At 36.4% G+C, this 21,805-nt stretch overlaps 1 protein-coding gene across 1 annotated transcript; it reads left to right on the forward strand.

The window, feature by feature from the left end:
• Nucleotides 1-221: 221 nt before the first annotated feature.
• On the forward strand, nt 222-12,025 carry LOC128557683 (uncharacterized). Its single transcript, XM_053545629.1, has 5 exons — nt 222-453; nt 1,896-2,034; nt 2,881-3,005; nt 5,351-5,528; nt 11,163-12,025. The coding sequence occupies exons 1-5, from the start codon at nt 251-253 to the stop codon at nt 11,790-11,792; spliced, it is 1,275 nt and encodes a 424-aa protein (XP_053401604.1). The 5' UTR covers nt 222-250; the 3' UTR covers nt 11,793-12,025.
• The last annotated feature ends 9,780 nt before the right edge of the window (nt 12,026-21,805 follow it).

Here is a 21,805-nt window from a genome sequence, read left to right on the forward strand (position 1 = left end):
ACTACAGGTACATATAACCGGTGCAGAAAATGCAATAAACATTGACTGGCCTCAGTGTTGTTGTTTTTATTGTTGCTCTTGTTTCTGGAAAGTTGTTACTTTGGTTGGGATCTATACGATTAACCTCATGCTGGTCGCAAACCCACTATGTTGGTTTTCTCATGGCACGGCTCATATAATTGTGTAGATGCGACATTACACCTAGCAAATTTGATTGTTGTTTCTTTGTATTTTTCATTAATAGTAAGCGATGATAAAGATCCGTGTGGCAGTGATTGGCGGAGGTGCTGCAGGACTGTGTGCTCTGAGACACTTGACTAGCAGGCCAGAACTGTATGAGGCCACTGGGTTTGAGCAGTTATCTGGTGAAGGTGGAACATGGCGTTACACAGATACGATTGGCAAATATGACAATGGTATGCCAGTACAGTCAAGCATGTATAAAAACTTGAGGTATTTAAGCTCACAATTTCTTTTGTTGATTTTAACTGTTGTGTTTTGTAAATAGGACTCCTATTAGCATATTTTTTTGCTAGATAGGACAAAAAGTCATTGTATGACCATATGTTTTTACGTGAAGGTTAGTCCAAATGTTTGCCTTTATATAGTCCAGGCCAAAGTTGAAACTGGGTTGTCTTTTAATCAGAAACATGGTTACTTGATCAAATCATAGAAAAAACATTAAAGATTTAAATTTTAGAGAGCACAGTTATATCTGATCTTCATAGAAAGTACCATGTCAAATTGTTTTACTTTGTGATATCTAGGTCAAGTTTTGTGTTGTCTTAGGTGAAATGTAGGTCACTTGGTTAAGCCATTGAAAATCCTAGTTAACCATTTTAAGGCCACGTTTACTGCGTGAAACCTCTGACTCAGTGTCAGTCTTTGAAAGTAAGTTTTAATTAAATATAGACATGATTTGAAACTCTGTCATCTTGTCCAAAAACTAGATCACTAGATTAAATCATAGAAAACCTGAGAGAACTTTTTTAAGTGATTTTTCTTCATGAAACCTGGTTTATGATATTTAAGTTCAAAACTGGGTTATCTTGGGTAAAAAAAATAGGTCAATATGTCAAATAGAAGTAACTCTCCTGCTGTATTTTTTGCCTGATCTGATATTTGTTTCAAAGCTGGATCTTCTGGTTTCTAAAACAGGTTATTAGATTAAATAAAGAAGCCATATTATCATGTTAATGTTTGGTGTAATCCAGATCTCATCTGCTTAAAATCTTGGTCGCTAGCTCAAACCCTTGGAAAACATATAATTAACACAGTAGAAATCGCAATTTGTCTGGACCTTCATGAAACTTTCTTGTCTACTTAGGTTCATACTAAATACAAATTATGTTTCATTTCATGATATAATGTGTTATGGCATGTATTCAAGGTCAACTTGTTGAAGGTCATGTGAGCAACAGGGGCTTCATAGTCTACCTCTTATTCATTATAAACAGATTACTTGAAACTTTGTGTCTCAAATTCCAAGGGATCGATTGTTTAATTCAACTTAAAATGATATTTTGTGCATGTGTTTTCCAGACAGGACTTGAGAATGTCTTTGAGTTGGCCAGAATTTTGAGAAAAGCAAGTTCAAGATATCGAGTTTCAACTGTATTTGAGCCGCGCCATGAGAAAACCAACATAGTGCAGTTGCAACCAGCATGGATCCAGACGAGCCTGCGCATTCGCCCAGTCTGGTCAGGATCCATGCTGTTCACTAACAATTTCTCTAATTCCAGTAGGTTTTGAAAGCGAAAAGCATGGATCTTGACCAGACTGTACGGATGCTGGTCACAAACGCACTCATAATGTTGGTTTTCTCATGGTGCGGCTCAAATAATCTTTTAATTTAAAACTACTTGAATGTACATTTGTTGTAACTCTATCTTCAGGACAAATCTTCCAAAAGAAGTGATGGCATTCCCAGGGTTTCCATTCCCCAGCAACTTACCCTCCTTTATCAGACATGAGGATGTCCTGCAATATTTGAAAGATTATTCCAAATATTATAACCTTCAGAAATCTATCAAGGTATTATATAGTAATAGCATTAAATTTTTTTTTTAACTTTCAAAATGATAACAATCTATCTTTTTAGATTTTAAACAGTTATGCTCATGTCGGATATTCTTGTCTGCACCTACAGTCAGTGACAGAATCTTTTTCTTTCTTGCCATATTCAGGTCTATGATAGTAAAAATAAAATAGATCAAAACAAAAGACATTTTTATTGCACAATTTTCTTACAGTAGCTTATCAAAACAAGCAAGATACATATGTCAGTAAACAGAAAATAGGTAATAACATTTCAAATGTGCATTAACAATGTAAAGTTGTCATGATTTGTACATGTAGTGTAACATTGTGTAATTTTTGTAAAATATTTTTTTTTTTCAAAATGAAGAAATAAAATTAATACAAGGAACAAAGATGACGTATCAGGGTGTTTGATTTTTATCTGGGTTTACATGAAACAAGTAAACTAACCCAATGGTGCAAGATGGAGTTTTCTAGTGCCAGTGAAAGCACTGGAAAATCCTGTCTGGTATGCAAGACAATTATTATAATTTATGTAATTTCTTCTTTGTTTTGTTGGAGTTTTTCTCTGATAGTATATTGTAGGATTTATAACTGTTTTAAATATCAGTATTTCAGATCTTATTTGCTGCATTAAGAAATCGCAAAACATGAATTATTTAAGAGTATTATTGAATCATGAATATTTGGCATTATTAAAGAATATTATTGAAAATGAACCATAATGAATATTTCCCAATCTACTTTATGTTGAACAAAGAGCTGTTAAAATATTTTAAATGGGGTTTTTGTTCTGTGCAGATATTTAATATTGTTAATTGACTATCTTACATATTTTAGTTTGATACTAAAGTTGAAAGAGTCAGCCCAGTGGAGACTGGTTCAAAGTTAGAATGGAAAATAGTTTACTCATCTACAGATTCCACAGAGACAGAACTATTTGATGCTGTTTTTGTTTGCAATGGGTGAGATATTGCATGTTTCAATATGCTTATTAGCTCACCTGAGCACAAGGTGCTCAAGGGTGAGCTATTGTGGTCAGTGATTATCCGCCGTCCGTCAACATTTTCCTTTAAACAACATCTCCTCCTAAACCACAAGGCAAATTTTGAGGAAACTTCACAGGGATGTTCCTTGGATGGTCTTCCTTAATATTTATTCAAAGAATTGAATTCCATACAGAACTGGTTGCCATGGCAACCAAAAGGAAATTTTTTAAAATCATCTTGTCCAAAACCACAGGTTTTAGGGCTTTGATATTTGGTATGTAGCATCATCAGCTAATGGTCCTTTACCAAGTTTGTTCAAATTATCCCCCTAGGGTAAAATATGGCCCCACCCTGGAGGTCACATGTTTTATATAGACTTATATAGGGAACATCTTTGAAAATCTTCTTGTCCAAAATCACAGGGCCTAGGGCTTTGATATTTGGTATGTAGCATCATCTAGTGGTCCTCTACCAGGATTTTTAAAATTATCCCCCTGGGGTCAGATATTGCCCCGACCTGGGGGCACATGGTTTAAATAGACTTGTACAGGGAAAAACCTTTAAAAAAAATTCTTGTCTTTAACCATAAGGCCCAAAGCTTAGATATTTAGTATATGTTATGCTCTAGTGGTTCTCTACCAAGATTGTTCAAATTATGACCCTGGGTTTAGGCCAAGCCCCAGGTGGTCCCTTGTTATGTCTCCCACCACACAGTGGTGTGGGAGACATATTGATTTACTCCAGTCTGTGTGTGCGTGTCTGTCACAAAGCTTGTCCGCACTCTAAGTCGAACATTTCTCATCCGAATTTCACCAAACTTGAACAAAATGTGTTTGACCATAAGACCTCGGCCAAGTTTGATAACTAGCCAAATCGGTCTTGGAGTTATGGCCCTTGAATTACCAAACTTAAACAAAATGTGTTTGACCATGAGACCTCGGCCAAGTTCGATAACTAGCCAAATCGGTCCAGGCATTTTGGAGTTATGGCCCTTGAATTATCGAAAAATTGGCCTTTTTCCTCATGTCCGCACTCTTAATCAAACATTTCTCATCCGATCTTCACCAAACTTGAACAAAATGTGTTTGACCATGAGACCTCGGCCAAGTTTGATAACTAGCCAAATCGGTCCAGGCATTTTAGAGTTATGGCCCTTGAATTACCGGGAAAATCCATCTGTTTACTCTTGTCCGCTCTCTAAGTCGAACATTTCTCATCCGATCTTCACCAAACTTGAACAAAATGTGTTTGGCCATAAGACCTTACCCAAGTTCGATAACTAGCCAAATCCGCCCAGGCACTTTCGATTTATGGCCCTTGAACTACTGATTGGATCCACTCATCCAGACCATCTAATTGGATCCACTCGTCTAAAACATCTAGAGAAGCTAACATTTTTTATAGGGGCAGTTGTGGGAGACATGTGCTTTTCTCAAAAGCATCTCTAGTTTTACATTGACTTATCTGTTTTTGAAACAGTGGCAAAGAAATTTGGACCACCAGCATAATGTTTGATACAGATTTCAATATTCATCTTAAATTGTCTTAATCATGACCTACTGACCTACTTCCTTGTTTTTGAAGGTACAGCATAGAAATTTGGACCACATTTATTATTATTCTTATACCAGATTTATAACTTTTGATACTGATTTCAATACTCATCTTTAATATTCTTAACCCTGAACTACTGACCTACTTTCTTGTTTTTGAAGCTACAGCAAAGAAATTTTAACCACCAGTATGGCGGGAGACATATTGATTAACCCCTGTCTGTGTGTCCGTGTGTCTGTCACAAATCTTGTCCGCGCTCTAAGTCGAACATTTCTCATCCGATCTTCACCAAACTTGAACAAAATGTGTTTGCCAATAAGTCCTCTGCCAAGTTTGATAACGACCCAAATTGGCCTGGGCACTTCGGAATTATGGCCCTTGAATTACCGAAAATACTGATGCCAGCGATACAGGTCTTTGTGCATGGTTGACTCAGATACATAATGGAGAAGAAATGCCAATCTAGATGATAAGGCAGTTATGGGTGCGCTTTTCTCAAAAGCAGCTCTAGTTTTTAAACAGATTTCATTAGTTATCTTGAATAATCATTACAATGACATACTTACCTAGTTTTTGTTAGTGAAACTTTTAAAAGCAAAGAAATTTGTTTAGGCAAGCATCAAACTCGGGTGAGCAATATATGGGACCATTTATAGCATTCAGTTTTGACAGATTTCTGGTTTTTTTTACAGAGTTCTGTTTTCTCAAAGTGCACTGCACTTGCAGCAATAAGTAACAATATAATAAACCTCATTTATTAATTTCAGCCATTATGCTATACCACTGGTTCCCAAACTTGAAGGTGCTGAAGAATTTGGTGGAATCATTACACACAGTCATGATTACCGGGTACCAGACCCATACAAAGATAAGACAGTGGTATGTCTAGGGGCTGCAGCTTCTGGCCAGGATGTAAGCTTGGATATAGCATCCAAAGCTAAGAAGGTAATTTATACATTCTATCAAGCAATTCCTGTATACTTACATTTTTGTCAAGCCTACTTGCGGATGCGAAGATATAGTTGTCCAAATAGCTGTTCGGTGTACGTCCATGCGTCCGGATTTGTTTGCCAGGACCATAACTTTGACATACATGGAGCAATCTTGTTTATATTTGGCATAAATAATAACCTCAGTGAGACAGAGTGTCATGCACAAACCCCAGGTTCCTATCTTAAAGGTCAAGGTCACAGTTGGAGGTCAAAGGTCCTGTCAGATCTTGTCAGGCCCATAACTTTGACATGCATTAAGGAATCTTGTTTATATTTGGCATGAAAGTTTAACTCAATGAGATGGAGTGTCCTGTGCAAACACCAGGTTCCTATCTCAAAGGTCAAGGTCGCAGTTAGGGGTCAAAGGGCAGGCTCGAATTGTAGCCTGTGGGCATCTAGTTGAGAGATATTCCTTTATTTTATTATTTCCTGTATTTGCTTTCATAGGATGATTGCCTATGATTAGTAGATGACTCAAATTGTTTTAGGAGTATTTAGTTGGCTATTGAAGTGTGACTTTGAAATTGATGTCAGTAATTGGGGAATTCTTAGGCTTGTTGTTGTCAGTAATTATTGGATGATTGCATGTGGTCGGTAGATGACACATGTGTTTTATGGGTCAGTATTTCAGAGGTCAAGGTCACCGTGACCTTAAGACTGAAAATGTCTGGAAAACATTTAGGCCTTAGACTTTCAAACTTCAAAGGATGATTTCCTCATGTTAGTAGATGACCCCTTCTTTATTTAAAACTTCAGTTGGTTAAAAGTTAAAGTCATAGTGGTATTGGGGTTGAAAATTGTGTTACGGTACAAGAGAATGTTTAGCTTGCAGCGGTCCAACTTGATTGCTTGTCTTAGGAGTTAGATTGTAAAGGTCAAGGTCACAATGACATTGAGCCTGAAAACAGTTTATGACCAGTATTTGGAAAAGGCTTTGGTTTACAGTTGCCAGACTTCATAGGATGATTTTTTATACGCCCGTCTGAAAAACAGGACGTATTATGGGAAAACCTTGGGCAGGCCGCATACACAAACTTTGTCCCGAGCATTTCTTCTTCATGCATGGAGGGATTTTTTATGTAACTTTGCACAAACGTTTACCACCATAAGACGGAGTATCTTGCACAAGAACCAGGTCCCTAGGTCTATGGTCAAGGTCACAGAGGCCAAAGGTCAGATTCAGGAATGACTGTCTGGATCATTTCTTCTTCATGCATGGAGGGATTTTGATGTTACTTGGCACATTTGTTCACCATCATGATGTGGAGTGTCATGTGCAAGAACCAGGTCCCTAGGTCTAAGGTCAAGGTCACACTTAGAGGTCAAACGTCAAAAATAAGAATGAAATTTTCTTGACAATGTATGGCCTTTTAGTGGGTTGATGAATGCTTCTACCTATTGTCACCAAGCTTTATATGCAGGTCACCAGTGATGCTCATTTTAGGTCAAGGTCAAATGTCAAGGTCACTGTGACTTACTTTATTAAAATGCATATGAAAGGTATTGACTTCAAAGTTCATTTTTAGGTCACCAATGACACCCATTTGGAGGTCAAGTTCAATAGGTAAAATGTCAAGGTCACTGAGCTTGATTATAAAAATGCACATGAAAAGTGAATGCTTTCACTTGTGGCCACCAAACTGTATATGTTAGTCACCCATGACACCCATTTTGAAGGTCTTTTTATACACCTGTTACGGAAAGGATATTGTTGATAGTTCACATAATAAGAGGAGACATTGGGAGGAATAAACAGTGTACAAGAAACTTCGACTTGTTTAATATTCTGATTGCAAATATAGGTGCTAGTATAAAGTAATTTGCTATGACGGGCGTATATTGTGATATTCTGGCACTCTTGTTATGGTCTGTAAAATACCTGTACTGATTTGTTTTGAGTGCTATTAAATCAAAGTGACTTTGAGATTGGTAACTTTATTTCTGATAAATAAGTGTAGAAAGCTTTGGGTAATAGCTTTCAAACTTAGGTAGGTTAATAATTGCCTTAGGGCATTAGATGGCCACTACTGCGATACCTCTATGTCTGTTGTCTGCCATCACTACTGCTGTCAATATTTTTACTGTTCACCCTCTAGGGATCACAACTTTGGCCCAGTGTTAATGAAACTTGGCCAAACCATAGAAAACACGTGGACATTCTAGAGGCGGAATTTTCTACCTGATTTATTTGAAACCAGGTCATAATGTTTGTCTGAATAATATCTAGGCCATGTTGTAGACTAGATTTCTGGGGTCATAAACTGGGTTACAAGGTTAAATCATAGACAAAGATTGTTAAACTCATTTTTGTACCCAAACACAATGAAGTTGTAAGGGGGGTATATAGTTTCAGGTTGTCTGTCTGTCCATCTGTCTGTGTTTGTAGACACAATCTTGTCTGCACCAACTCTTCTTATCCTCTTGACACAATTTAATGAAACTTCATACAAGTGATCAGTACCAACCCTAGTTGTGCATGGGGCATCTAAGGTTCTTTCAGAATTTTTTTTTTTTTTAGAATTATGGGACTTCGTTTTTTGTTCATGTACTATATACATAAGTCTGGATATGCAAGCTTGTGACCACCAACTCTCCTCTTTCCCTTCACACAGTTTAATGAAACTTCACTCAGGTGATCTGAACCAACCCTTGTTGTGCATGGTGCATGTTAGATGTTAGGTTCTTTAAGAAAAAAATTGCATAGTTGCATTGGGATCTGTTACTATACTATATACATACAGTCTGCATATGCAATCTTGTGCTCACCAAATTTCTTGAACCCTTGCACACAATTTAATGAAACTTCACACAAGTGATCAGTACCATCCTAGTTGTGCATGGTGCATGTAACGTTATTTTAGATAAATACCCTGCAGAGTTATAGGACTTTGTGTTTGTTACTATGCTATATACACAGAGTCTGCATATAAATTCTTGTGCACGCTTAATCCCTGGAACTATTGCACACAATTTAATGAAACTTCACACAAGTTATCAGTACCAACCTTACTTGTGCTTGTTAGATACTTTGCAGAGTTATGGGTTTGTTGTTTTTTTAGCTCACCAGAGCACAAAGTGCTCAGGGTGAGCTATTGTGATCACTCACCGTCCGGCGTCCGTCTGGCGTTCGTCCGTCCACACTTTCCTTTAAACAACATCTCCTCCTAAACCAACAGGCCAATTTTGATGAAACTTCACAGGGATGTTCCTTGGATGGTCTTCTTTAAAAATTGTTCAAAGAATTGAATTCCATGCAGAACTCTGGTTGCCATGGCAACAGAAAGGAAAAACTTTAAAAATCTTCTTCTCAAAAACCAGAAGCCCTAGAGCTTAGATATTTGGTGTGAAGCATTGCCTAGTGGACCTCTACCAAGTTTGTTCAAATCATGACCCCGGGGTCAAAATTGACCCCGCCCTAGGGGTCACTTGATTTTACATAGGAAAATCTTAAAAAATCTTCTCAAAAACCAGAAGCCCTAGAGCTTAGATATTTGACATGTAGCATTGCCTAGAGGACCTCTACTAAAGTTGTTCAAATCATGACCCCGGGGTCAAAATTGACCCCGCCCCAGGGGTCACTTGATTTTACATAGGAAAATCTTCAAAAAAAATCTAAAAATAAACAGAAGGCCTAGAGCTTAGATATTTCACGTGTAGCATTGCCTAGTGGACCTCTACAAAATCTGTTCAAATCATGACCCCCAGGGTCAAAATTGACCCCGCCCCAGAGGTCACTTAATTTTACATAGGAAAATCTTCAAAAATTTTCTAAAAATAAACCAGAAGGCCTAGATCTTAGATATTTAACCTGTAGCATTGCCTAGTAGACTTCTACAAAATTTGTTCAAATCATGACCTCCGGGGTCAAATTGACCCCGCCCAATGGGGTTACTTGATTGTACATAGAAAAATCTTCAAATTTTTCTAAAAATAAACCAGAAGGCCTACAGCTTAGATATTTGACATGTAGCATTGCCTAATGGACCTCTACAAAATCTGTTCAAATCATGACCCCGGGGTCAAAATTGACCCCGGCCCAGGGGTCACTTGATTTTACATAGGAAAATCTTCAAAAATTTTCTAAAAATAAACCAGAAGGCCTACAGCTTAGATATTTCACGTGTAGCATTGCCTAGTGGACCTCTACAAAATCTGTTCAAATCATGACCCCTGGGGTCAAAATTGACCCCGTCCCAGGGGTCACTTGATTTTACATAGGAAAATCTTCAAAAATTTTCTAAAAATAAACCAAAAGGCCTAGATCTTAGATATTTGACGTGTAGCATTGCCTAGTAGACTTCTACAAAAAAAATTCAAATCATGACCCCGCCCCATGGGGTCACTTGATTTTACATAGGAAAATCTTCAAAAATTTTCTAAAAATAAACCAGAAGGCCTAGATCTTAGATATTTGACGTGTAGCATTGCCTAGTAGACTTCTACAAAAAAATTTCAAATCTGGACCCCCCAGGGTCAAATTTACCCAGCCCCAAGGGTTACTTGATTGTATATAGGGATATCTTCATAAATTTGCTAAAAATAAACCAGAAGGCCTAGATCTTAGATATTTGATATGTTACATTGCCTAGTAGACTTCTACAAACTTTGTTCCATTCATGACCCCCGGGGTAAACTTGGCCCCGCCCCAGGGGTTACTTGATTGTACATCAGAAAATCTTCCAAAAAAATTCTAAAAATAATCAGTTTGAAACTTGAAACATGTAGCTCATATTACTCTGGTGAGTGATCCAGGGTCATCATGACCCTCTTATTACATAAAGTCTGTATATCTACAAAAAGTCTGTATACATACAACCCACATAATTATGCAGTCTTTTGTGCTTCTTGCAATGAACTGTGCCAGTGCATGCTGGGGGTGGGGGTACATTCCTCACCTTCAGTGATAGATCTTGTTTTGCCAGATGTATATGAAACCTGGTTATAAAGATTGCCTTCATGACATGATTCAGAAACTGGAACATCTACGGTCAAAAAGAAGGACACAAGATAATATCACAGAAACACTTTGCACTCTAGAGGCTGTAATGTCAACCTGATCTGTCTGAAACCTTGAAATAAAGTTTGTCTTTATGCAACTTGACCTTCTGAGGCCAAACGGTGGGCTTTTTAACCCTCACACAACCCCACAGTAGCCCTGCAGATACCCCATCATTATCCTCCCCCACCAAAAAAGAAACTGTTTTCATTTTTAGTTTCTTGTGCCTTTACAGCCCATCAGTGCCACAGCACAAAACTGTAATTGGCTGGTAATTTGGTCCTGTAAAATTCACTTTAAACAATAATTTGATGAGTGATTATTTCACATTATGAGTTTAACTTACTTGTCAAATGAATTCTAAGCTCAAAATTTAACTAAGCTCCGATACATGTCTACAGCCCTATAGCAGTGCTGTATCTCCTTTGATATAAAAATTTTGGCCCAATACTGCCCCCACTTTGCAGGGCTCTTGTGTATTTTTGCATTTGGAACTCTTCAGGATTCATACTGAAGACCTCTAGATTAAGACTGACATGTTTGACATCTAGTACACAGCTGTCTAAAAAGGAATATTTTACTGTGTTTCAGGTGATAATCAGTCACAACAAGCCCCGCCTCCAGACACCGTTACCAGGCAACATGTGTCAACAACCTGGTATTGAACGGCTCACTAGTGACAGTGTTATATTTAAAAATGGCATAGAGGAAAAGATAGACGTGATAATGTTGTGTACAGGATATCGCTACTGGTTTCCATTCCTTGACAAAGTCTGTGAAGTCCATATAGAGGACGAAAGAGTGATGCCATTATTCAAGCATATCATACATGCAAAATTTCCATCTTTAGCATTTATTGGGATTTGCAAAACAATATGCCCTTTTCCGCAATTTGAAAATCAAGTTAAATTTGTTTTATCCACATTAGATGGGAGTCAGAAGTTGCCAAGTGAAGATGAGATGATGTCAGATATAGAGGAAGATTTAAGGAAAAGGCTAGAGGAAGGTATGCCGGTTCGTTACGCGCACTCAATGGGTCCACGCCAGTGGGCGTACAATGACAGTCTGGCTGAAATGGGGAAGTTTGAACCCATACCAAAAGCTGTGCAAATTTTATATGATGAAGTTCACAGAATGCGAATTAAAAATTTGCCGAATTACAAACAAAAACAATATAGGTTAACTGGTGACACCTCATTTGAAGAAATTGTTGAGTCTTGATTTTTACTGTTTAAAGTTGTTAGTAAGCCAATTTAGTCATAAACAGGTATAAGCAGAGCTAATTTTGCATAAAGCTTTAATCTATCCAAGATGATCTCGAGTAATATTTTTCCCATGCATGTTTGTGTTCAAAAAGACTTTATGAACGTTTTATTGGTATGATTTGATGTCAGTTTCCCCTGTTTTATGTTTTTCATATTTTTATTGTATGAAATAACACTTGTGAAAACTTTTATACATTTTTAAAAATTAAACAAATGTCTTTTTTTCAGCTCACCTGAACTTTGTGGAGGGTGAGCTAGTAGTATAAGTGGATAGTTCTGCACCTATCATCTTGTTGCCAATGGTCCTGAGTTGACATTTTACTTAAATGTATTTTCTCCTTTGAAGTACTGGTGAGAATTGCGCCATACTTGATCTGTAGTTTTCTGGCAATAACTCTGTCAAGTTTATTCAAATAGTTCCACTTGATTCCTGTTGAAAACTAGAAAAACCCAAATCCCTGAAAAACTTCTTCTCATGATCTGCAGTAACTTGATATGTTTTCATCAAACCTTTTCTGAAGCTTCTTTGTATGGACTTCCTCAAGTTGTTTAAGTGATTCTGCTTAGCCCTTTTGAGTGGCTGCCACAGCTAAAAATAGAAACACCATTAAACAACTTTATGAACTGCTTCATAGATGTTTCCAAACTTGGTTTTTAGTAGCCTTAATTGTATGGACAATCTCCCAGATTTATTCAAATGGTTCAGCTTGATACATTTTAAGGGTACCCAGAGCTGGAAACAGAAAAGTTCTATAATAAAGTTAATTCTAATGAAAGCTTGATATATTTTCACCAAATTTAGTTTAAAGTATCCTTGTACATTTGTCGTTCACCTTGTACTTCTACAATAATGTTAAAGGCTATGAACATATATTACACAAGTGACATACATCTTGATGGTTTATTAGTGTATTTCCAATATCTCACATTAAACACATGTCAAAAAGTAATATTGTAGAATACATGGGGTTGCCACTTACCTTGAAAAGTCAGCTGAATTGTCGGAAATCTTGATAATGGTCATTGAAAAATGAAATTTTAGAAAAGTCAGGGAAAAGTCAAGAGAAATGAAATTCTTGGTTGATGTTTAAAATGTTCAGTGGCTATGACTGTCCTGAAGCAGAATTATGTCTCCCACCATACAGTGGTGTGGGAGACATATTGATTTACTCCTGTCTCTGTTTGTATGTGTCTGTCTGTCTGTCTGTGTGTCTGTCACAGATCTTGTCCGCTCTCTAAGTCGAACATTTCTCATCCGATCTTCACCAAACTTGAACAAAATGTGTTTGACCATAAGTCCTCAGCCAAGTTCAATAACTAGCCAAATCGGCCCAGGCACTTTGGAATTATGGCTCTTGAATAACCGGATATCAGCCTTTTTACTCTTGTCCGCACTCTTTAAGTCGAACAGTTCTCATCCGATCTTTACCAAACTTCAACCAAATGTTCTTGACCATGTGTCCTTGGCTGAGTTCATTTACTAGCCAATTCGCTCCAGCACTTGGGAATTATGGCCCTTGAATTACCCAAAATCAGTCTTTTTACTCTTCAAACGTATATTTGTAGTGAGTAAACAGTATGTAAAGACTGACATACTATTTAGATGATTAGGCAGTTGTGGGAGACATGTGCTTTTCTCAAAAGCAGCTCTAGTTTATAAGTATTTCCAAACATATTTTGGTGTAATTGTGTATAAACATAATTTAAACATGTTTGAATCAATTTCGTTTTTATGTTAAATTTGGATTTTTTGATCCCCCTTCGTCTGTTGTACGTAGTCCGTTGGCATCTGTCGTCGTCCGTCCATAATTTCTTGTGAACATGATAGAGACCATATTTTGCAATCAGTTTTAATCAAACTTGCACACAACTTGTATTGGCATAATATCTCGGTTCCTTTTGAAATCTGGCCAAATCCCATCATGGGTTTCAGAGTTATGGCCCCTTAAAGAGCCAAAATTTGCTATTTCGGCTTATGAACACGATAGAGACCACAGTTTGCAATTGATTTTGATAAGACTTGCACACAACTTGTATTGGCATAATATATCAGTTCCCTGAGAAAACTGGCCAGATCCCATCATGGGTTCCAGAGTTATGGCCCCTTAAAGGGCCAAAATTTGCTATTTTGGCTTATGAACATGATAGAGACCACAGTTTGCAATTGATTTTGATAAGACTTGCACACAACTTGTATTGGCATAATATATCAGTTCCCTGAGAAAACTGGCCAGATCCCATCATGGGTTCCAGAGGTGTGGCCCTTAAAGGACCAAAATTTGCTATTTTGGCTTTTGCAGCCTTATAGAGACTTCATTTATGGTTTGATTTGATACAAACTTGCAAAATATCTTGAACAACAATAGATCTTGGATTCCATTATGAATCTGTCAGTTCCAATCATAAGTTCCGAAGTTAAGGCCCCAGATTGACCCCTGAAATAGACAAAATTTGTTAGTTTTAACCTTGTGAACACAATAGAAGTGACATTTTATATTGGATTTTAACCACACTTACAAACAACTTAATTCACAATTAGATCATGGTTCCTTTCAAAAATTGGCTAGATTCCATCATGGGTTCTAGAGTTACTGTCGCTGAAAGGGGCAAATTTTCTGTTTTGGCCCTTTCAGCCATATAGAGGTTTCATTTATGCTTTGATTTGACACAAATTTGCACAGAATGTTTATCTTGATGATCTCTAGGCCAGGTTGGAAACTGGGTCATGTGGGGTCAAAAACTAGGTCACCAGGTCAAATCAAAGGAAAAGCTTGTTAACACCCTTGAGTCCACAATTTGGACCCTATCTCCATGACACTTGTTCAGAATGTTTATCTTGAGGATTCAAAGACAAAGTTCGAAACTGGATCATGTGGGTTCAAAAACTAGGTCACATGCTCAAATCAAAGGAAAAGCTTGTTAACACTCTAGAGGCCATATTTACACAATCTTCAGGAAGCTTGGTCAGAATGTTTATCTTGATGATTCCTAGGCCGAGTTTAACAGGTGAGCGATATAGGGTCATCATGACCCTCTTGTATATTTTCTGTCTAACAAACAGTTCAGATCTTGCTCAAATGTTATAAACTATGTAATTGGAGTTCTAACATCTATGTTTTACTTGTAAAATTTTAGTGCCAAATGCATGTAAATTTTGTGATATTGTTCTTCTATACATTCACCTTGTACTTTTACAATAATGTTAAAAGCTATGAACTTCTGTTACACAAGTAACATAGTATATTACATCTTGATGGTTTATTAGTATATTCCTACATGTATATCTTGCATTGAACACCTGTCAAAAAACAATATTATAGAATAGGGCGTGCTATGCACATAAGAAACTCCAACATATTTATATATTTTTTGTCTTAACAAACAGTTATGTTCAGTTGTTATAAACAGTGTAATTGGAGTTCTAAGGTCTGCTGTTTTACTTGTAGAATTTTAGTGCCAAATGCATATGAAATACAGACCATATGAATGTAACAGGCAGTAATTATAAAAATTGAAGACATTACAGTCAAAAGTTAAACCACTGGTCCAGTTTGTCACAAATGTTCCTTAAGAGACCCTTTACTAAATTCTTTCAATTACACAATATGTCCCCCAGTGAACAGTGCTGGTTTTCCCTATATATATGTATGGAAAACTTTGATAATCATGACCCCCTTGTTTACAACCTCTGATCATGAACCATTTAATAGATATCCAGCAAACTTTGTTTAAAAATTCTTGGAGGGTCCTCTCTCTTTCGTTCAACTGTTTTACGGTTGTGTTTGGGCACTTTTCAGGACCACCAGAGCTATTTAATGGAAATCCCCTAAGAACTTCTCTTCATGAACACTGATGGATGTTCATTCAACTTGGTTTGAAGCATTGTGCTAAATTTTCAACTGGTTGTACTCCCAGACATTAAATATAACTGCATAGACTTGGTTAGAAATATTCTTATATGAACAGGTCTAAAGGTAGTTCCAGTAGGCCTCGAGGGAAAATATAAAATCTGAGATGTAATTACTTAACCTGGAAGTAACCTCAGACTGACACACAACTGTCTGAATTTTTTGTGTAATAGGGCATTGAAGCATGTACTAAAACTTGGAGTGGAGTGGAGTTAGGTTATAGATGCATAATCTAAAACTGAGAGTGGACTGGCATTGAATTTAAAAATGGCCATTTATATTTAAAGATTTAAATGACTGATGCCGTTCTGACTTTTTAAATAGAAATAGCTTTTTATTTTACACTGTGATTGAGGACTTTTTGGTATAACCTTTAGCCTGTCTAAGTGTGTTTTTGTTGCCTTGTTTTCATGTAACATGTAACTGATTCTGGTGATAACACATTGCTAAGGGTCATATCTTCAAGTCCAAGGTCATAAAGCATATAAATTATATATATAGCTCTTATTTCTTGTCTTGGTCATAGCTTTGGGCATTTCAGCATTTATGTTTTTTTTCATACTAATTTTAATTGTAACCATTCATGATAGTGTGTCATACATATATTCAAGGTGAAGTAGTCAGGTCAGCAACTTCTTTCCCTGACAAAGTTGTGCTCAGTGGTGTTAATCATATTTAGTGATAGCTTTAGTTGTAACATCAAAGTAAAGACATAGTTCTTTTTTGAAATAATATCATTATATGAAAAAATTCATTTTCATGCTCTTGCTTATTTTAAGGTTGTACTTTTATTGATATTTTCTTGGTATACTAATTTATATACTTATATGTTTAAAAAATGTTGTGATATGTTTACTGTTATTCTTGATTAAAATCCATTAACTTCTATTTTTAATTATATTTATCCCCCATCAAAGAAGAATGAATATATTTCCTTTTAAAACATTTTATCAGTCAGCCTATTTAGGATCGTTGGTTGTTAATTGTCTTTAGAGAACTTCAACTTAACCATTGAGCCAATTTCAACAAAACTTCTAGGGGATGTTCCTTTGTTGGACCCCTGTTTTGATTTTTCAAAAAATCAAGATCATCTGTGCAGAATTCTGGTTGCCATTGCTATGGCTACCAAAATGACAAATTTTAATCTCTCAGAAACAGCAGGCTTGATTTCAAAATAATTTCATTCAATGTTGCTGGGGTATCTCTTTACCAAATGCTTTCAACCATGTTGATTTGTTAAAAAACACGATTACCACGGGCAATGGCAAATTTTATCTACGTGGGGCTATTTGGAAAAGTTTAAAAATCTTCTCTGAAATTGCAGAATTATTTTCAAAATAATTTTATTGAAAGGCTTCTTGGGTAACCCTAAACCAAATTCTTTAACTTTTTGTTGATTTGTTAAAATACCAAACATATGGCTGCCATTTGACGATACGTTTTATCTATGACTATACAAATGTATATAGAAAAAATTTCAAAGTCTGAAACTGTCTGCTGGATCTCAAAATAATTTCATAGAATGACCCTCTGCTAAAGCAGATCTGTTTAAAAACGTTAACAACAATTGTTGGTGCTAGTTTTCTATAAACTTCTAACCCTCTACAAAAAATGGCTCAAGCAAGCTGTAAAACTCAGATGAGAGACCTAGGGTCATCATGGCGACCTTGTTTATTTTTTTCTAGTCCATTCTTCTAAATAACAAACACCACGAAGGAGCTTGAATAGAATGTTCCACTGATCAACAGGACATGCAGAACATTATGTTCCAATATCAGACTGTATCACAAGTCCATTGCCACTGTGGGTTCGTCACCATTGTGGGTTCAAACCTTGCTTGAGGCATAGAATTCTTTACGTGAGGAAGCAATCTAGCTCATCTGGTTTATGGAAAGTTGGTTGCCCGCCCATGTCCATATGATTATGCCATTGTGATTTTAAACCCAACAAGAAATGAAACAAATTTTGTGCTGCATTAATGCTATCAACATATATCTTCTATAAAAGTTTTCATGTATATATATTATTCCAGTATGCTGCTTTAACCCGCTACTACACAGGAAAATCACATCATTTGCACCTTTGCATTATGTACAGCAGTCCTGAACTGAAATATCTTCCATTAAGCCTGATGAGACAGGTATAAATGGAGATGTACAGGGGATTTCAGATTGAATTAATTTGCCTTTTAGCTCCCCAGGTCACAAAGTGTTCAGGAGTGAGCTATTGTGATCCATGTGTGTGTGTGCTCTGTCAGCAAGTTTACTGTTAAAGTAACACCAGATTTATGCCTCCTGAATTAGTAAAAATTCCTTACTTTACATTGCAAACACATTGTTAACACTTTACAGACCACTAAGCTTCCACGGAATATTCCCAGCACAAGATCTTGGTCAGATATGGTAGTGGACGGACGAGATTGAATAGTTCAAAATTTTCATATTTCACCGCTTTAACACAACTTGAGAAAGCTTAAGTAATCCTTGTAAAATGGAATATAAATTACAACAAGAACTTTGAAAAGTTTGATATTGGACTTGATTGCTATAGTGCGATAAGAGTTATGTCTTTTAAATTAGTCAGGGTTGCCATATATAATGTTGTTAATGCATAAGCAGCGACATAACCATGTCAGAATAATGAAAATGCATCACCTGTGGTAAAAACTACGCCATAGTGTGTTTCTTGGCCGCCTTTGAAACAAACCATGTCATTTGTTTTTAGCTCACCTGAGCAATGCTCAGGTGAGTTTTTCTGATCGCTCGATGTCCGGCGTCCGTCGTCTGTCTGTCTGTCTGTCTGTCGTCTGTCAACATTTAGCTTGTGTATGCGATAGAGGCTGTATTTTTCAATTAATCTTCATGAATATTGGTCAGAATGATAACCTTGATGAAATCTAGGCCGAGTTCGAAAATGGGTCATCTCGGGTCAAAAACTAGGTCACTAGGTCAAATCAAAGAAAAACCTTGTGTATGCGATAGAGGCTGTATTTTTCAATTAATCTTCATGAGTATTGGTCAGAATGATAACCTTGATGAAATCTAGGCCGAGTTCGAAAATGGGTCATCTCGGATCAAAAACTAGGTCACTAGGTCAAATCAAAGAAAAACCTTGTGTATGCGATAGAGGCTGTATTTTTCAATTGATCTTCAGGAATATTGGTCAGAATGATTGCCTTGATGAAATCTAGGCCGAGTTCGAAAATGGGTCATCTCGGGTCAAAAACTAGGTCACTAGGTCAAATCAAAGAAAAACCTTGTGTATGCGATAGAGGCTGTATTTTTCAGTTATTCTTCATGAATTTTGGTCAGAATGATAACCTTGATGAAATCTAGGCCGAGTTCGAAAATGGGTCATCTTGGGTCAAAAACTAGGTCACTAGGTCAAAACAAAGAAAAACCTTGTGTATGCGATAGAGGCTGTATTTTTCAATTGATTTTCATGAATATTGGTCAGAATGATTGCCTTGATGAAATCTAGGCCGAGTTTGAAAATGGGTCATCTCGGGTCAAAAACTAGGTCACTAGGTCAAATCAAAGAAAAACCTTGTGTATGCGATAGAGGCGGTATTTTTCAATTGATCTTCATGAATTTTGGTCAGAATGATTACCTTGATGAAATCTAGGGCGAGTTCGAAAATGGGTCATCTGGGGTCAAAAACTAGGTCACTAGGTCAAATCAAGGAAAAACCTTGTATATGTGACAGAGGCTGTATTTTTCAACTGATCTTCATAAAATTTAGCCAGAATGATTACCTTGATAAAATCTAGGCCTAGTTCGAAAATGGGTCATCTGGGGTCAAAAACTAGGTCACTAGTTCAAATCGAAGAAAAACATTGTGTATGCAATAGAGGATGTAGTTTTCAATTGATCTTCATGAAATTTGGTCAGAGTGATTGCCTTGATGAAATCTAAATCGAGTTTGAATATGGGTTATCTGAGGTCAAAAACTAGATCACTAGGTCAAATTAAAGAAAAATCTTGTGTATGCGATAGAGACTGTTTTTTTTTCAATTGATTTTTATGAAATTTGATCAGGATGATTGCCTTAATGAAATCTAGGTCGAATTTGAATATGGGTCATCTTAGGTCAAAAATAAGGTCACTTGGTCAAATCAAAGAAAAAACTTGTGTATGTGATAGAGGCTGTATTTTTCAACTGATCTTCATGAATTTTGGTCAGAATGATTGCCTTGATAAAATCTAGGTCGAGTTTGAACATGGGTCATCTAGGGTCAAAAACTAGGTCATATCTAAGAAAATGCTTGTTTTATCGCAAGAGACCAATTTTTTGGTCCAGCCTTAATGAAAATTGGTCAGAATATTTGTTTCCATGAAATCACTAGGTCAAACATGTTTTACACTGTTATGGTGTGTTTCTTAGGTGAGCGACCTAGGGCCATCTTAGCCCTCTTGTCTAAAAATAAGCTCAAAGGCATAACACTAAAGGCAACATTTTTTTATTGATCTATAAAAAAAAAACTGGTCAGAAATTCTATTTTTATGAAATTTATGTCAGGTTTTCAATATTTGGTTCTAAGAAACATAGTCACAGTAGTGCCACAGAACAGTTGCGTGATCTTTTATGATGCAGCAAAACGAACCTAATTTTATAACATATCCCAATGTAAATTCAGTTCATAAAGGCTAACCTTAGATATTCTCTATCATTTTAAACGTGTTCCTTGAAAAACATTATGAATAGAAAGGAAAAGGGATACACAGAACACGACACATACAATAAATTTGACATTCACAGACCAACAGCCCGGCGAACACGGAACACTAAATGTTCATATAAAACAAGAGGGCCAAAATGGCCCTATGTCGCTCACCTGAGAAACACACCATGATAACAGTGTAAACATGTTTGACCTAGTGGTTTCATGGAAAAAAATATTCCGACCAATTATCATTAAAATTGGAGCAAAATCTTAAGTATAAACAAGTATTTTTTTATTTGACCTAGTGACCTAGTTTTTGACCCCAGATGACCAATCTTCGAACTTGACCTAGATTTCATCAAGCCTTCTCTTCCATACAAAATTTGTACACTTTTCTAATAAATTCTCTAACGTCATTGCTATATCTATACACCAGTTTCGACATTGTTGCTGTGACATATTTTACATAAAGTATATTCACAAACTTGCTTTCACAAAATTGAAAGTGAAAAAAGCTGAACATAATACTATGTAGTTATCAAAAAAGAAAAAAAAAGTCTTATCATTCCGGGATTCGAACCCACACCTACACCTCATACATTGTATGCGACGTTCACTCTAACCTACTGCGCAAACGAGACAAGTTTAGTATGTCCGATTGTTTGATGTCTTTTATGTATAAAATATGTATTCAGTAAACTATAGCCCGCTTTACTTGGATGAGTTCAATATTTTGTTTGTTTTGGGTTTAACGCCGTTTTTCAACAGTATTTCAGTCATATAACGGCGGGGAGTTCAATATTAAAAGTACATTTACGCCCGAATGCACAACGTATACTAGTATCTATAGTAGTTGGTTTCTGTTTTGTTTAAATTTCAGGATGTAGTCCGTCAAAAAATGAAATACTTATCCTATATGACGAAGACAGTGCTGACGGTCCAAATGTCCATCAGTTTGCTAGACAATTCTGCACACAAACAAACATCGTAAGATTATTAGGTTACAAAGCATCGAAACCTTTACAAACGTACGGTATCAGTAACAATTTCCTGGAAATACATGACACAGAAATTTATAATGTACCAGACATTGAATCGTCATTTGAATGTCGCTATAAAGTCATGGCAAGAAAACTTTTAGAATCAGTACATTTTACAAATTATGAACTTAAAGGTGTTATTCTAATTGAAAGTAGTGAAGTATCGAATGAAGTCATCAACGAAATTTTGGAACAAGTATCTTACTTGAAACCAGATTTTAGAGTTTACCGTGTTACTGAGAACTCTAATGCGACCTTAATACCCACTTTTAATATCCCTACATCGAAAGTTATTGACATACGAGTTAAAAGATGGCGAGTTCTAAATGGAATTGGTGCAGAGTATTTCAGTGTGTT

Source organism: Mercenaria mercenaria, chromosome 6 (genome assembly GCF_021730395.1).
Source record: "Mercenaria mercenaria strain notata chromosome 6, MADL_Memer_1, whole genome shotgun sequence".
Taxonomy (NCBI): domain Eukaryota; kingdom Metazoa; phylum Mollusca; class Bivalvia; order Venerida; family Veneridae; genus Mercenaria; species Mercenaria mercenaria.

Excerpts from the sequence above, each read along its gene's own strand:
- LOC128557683 (XM_053545629.1), top strand. The coding sequence starts at position 251 with ATGATAAAGATCCGTGTGGCAGTGATTGGCGGAGGTGCTGCAGGACTG. Across the intron at positions 454-1,895 it reads AGCATGTATAAAAACTTGAG|GACAAATCTTCCAAAAGAAG; the intron begins GTATTTAAGCTC and ends CTCTATCTTCAG. Across the intron at positions 3,006-5,350 it reads GCTGTTTTTGTTTGCAATGG|CCATTATGCTATACCACTGG; the intron begins GTGAGATATTGC and ends TATTAATTTCAG.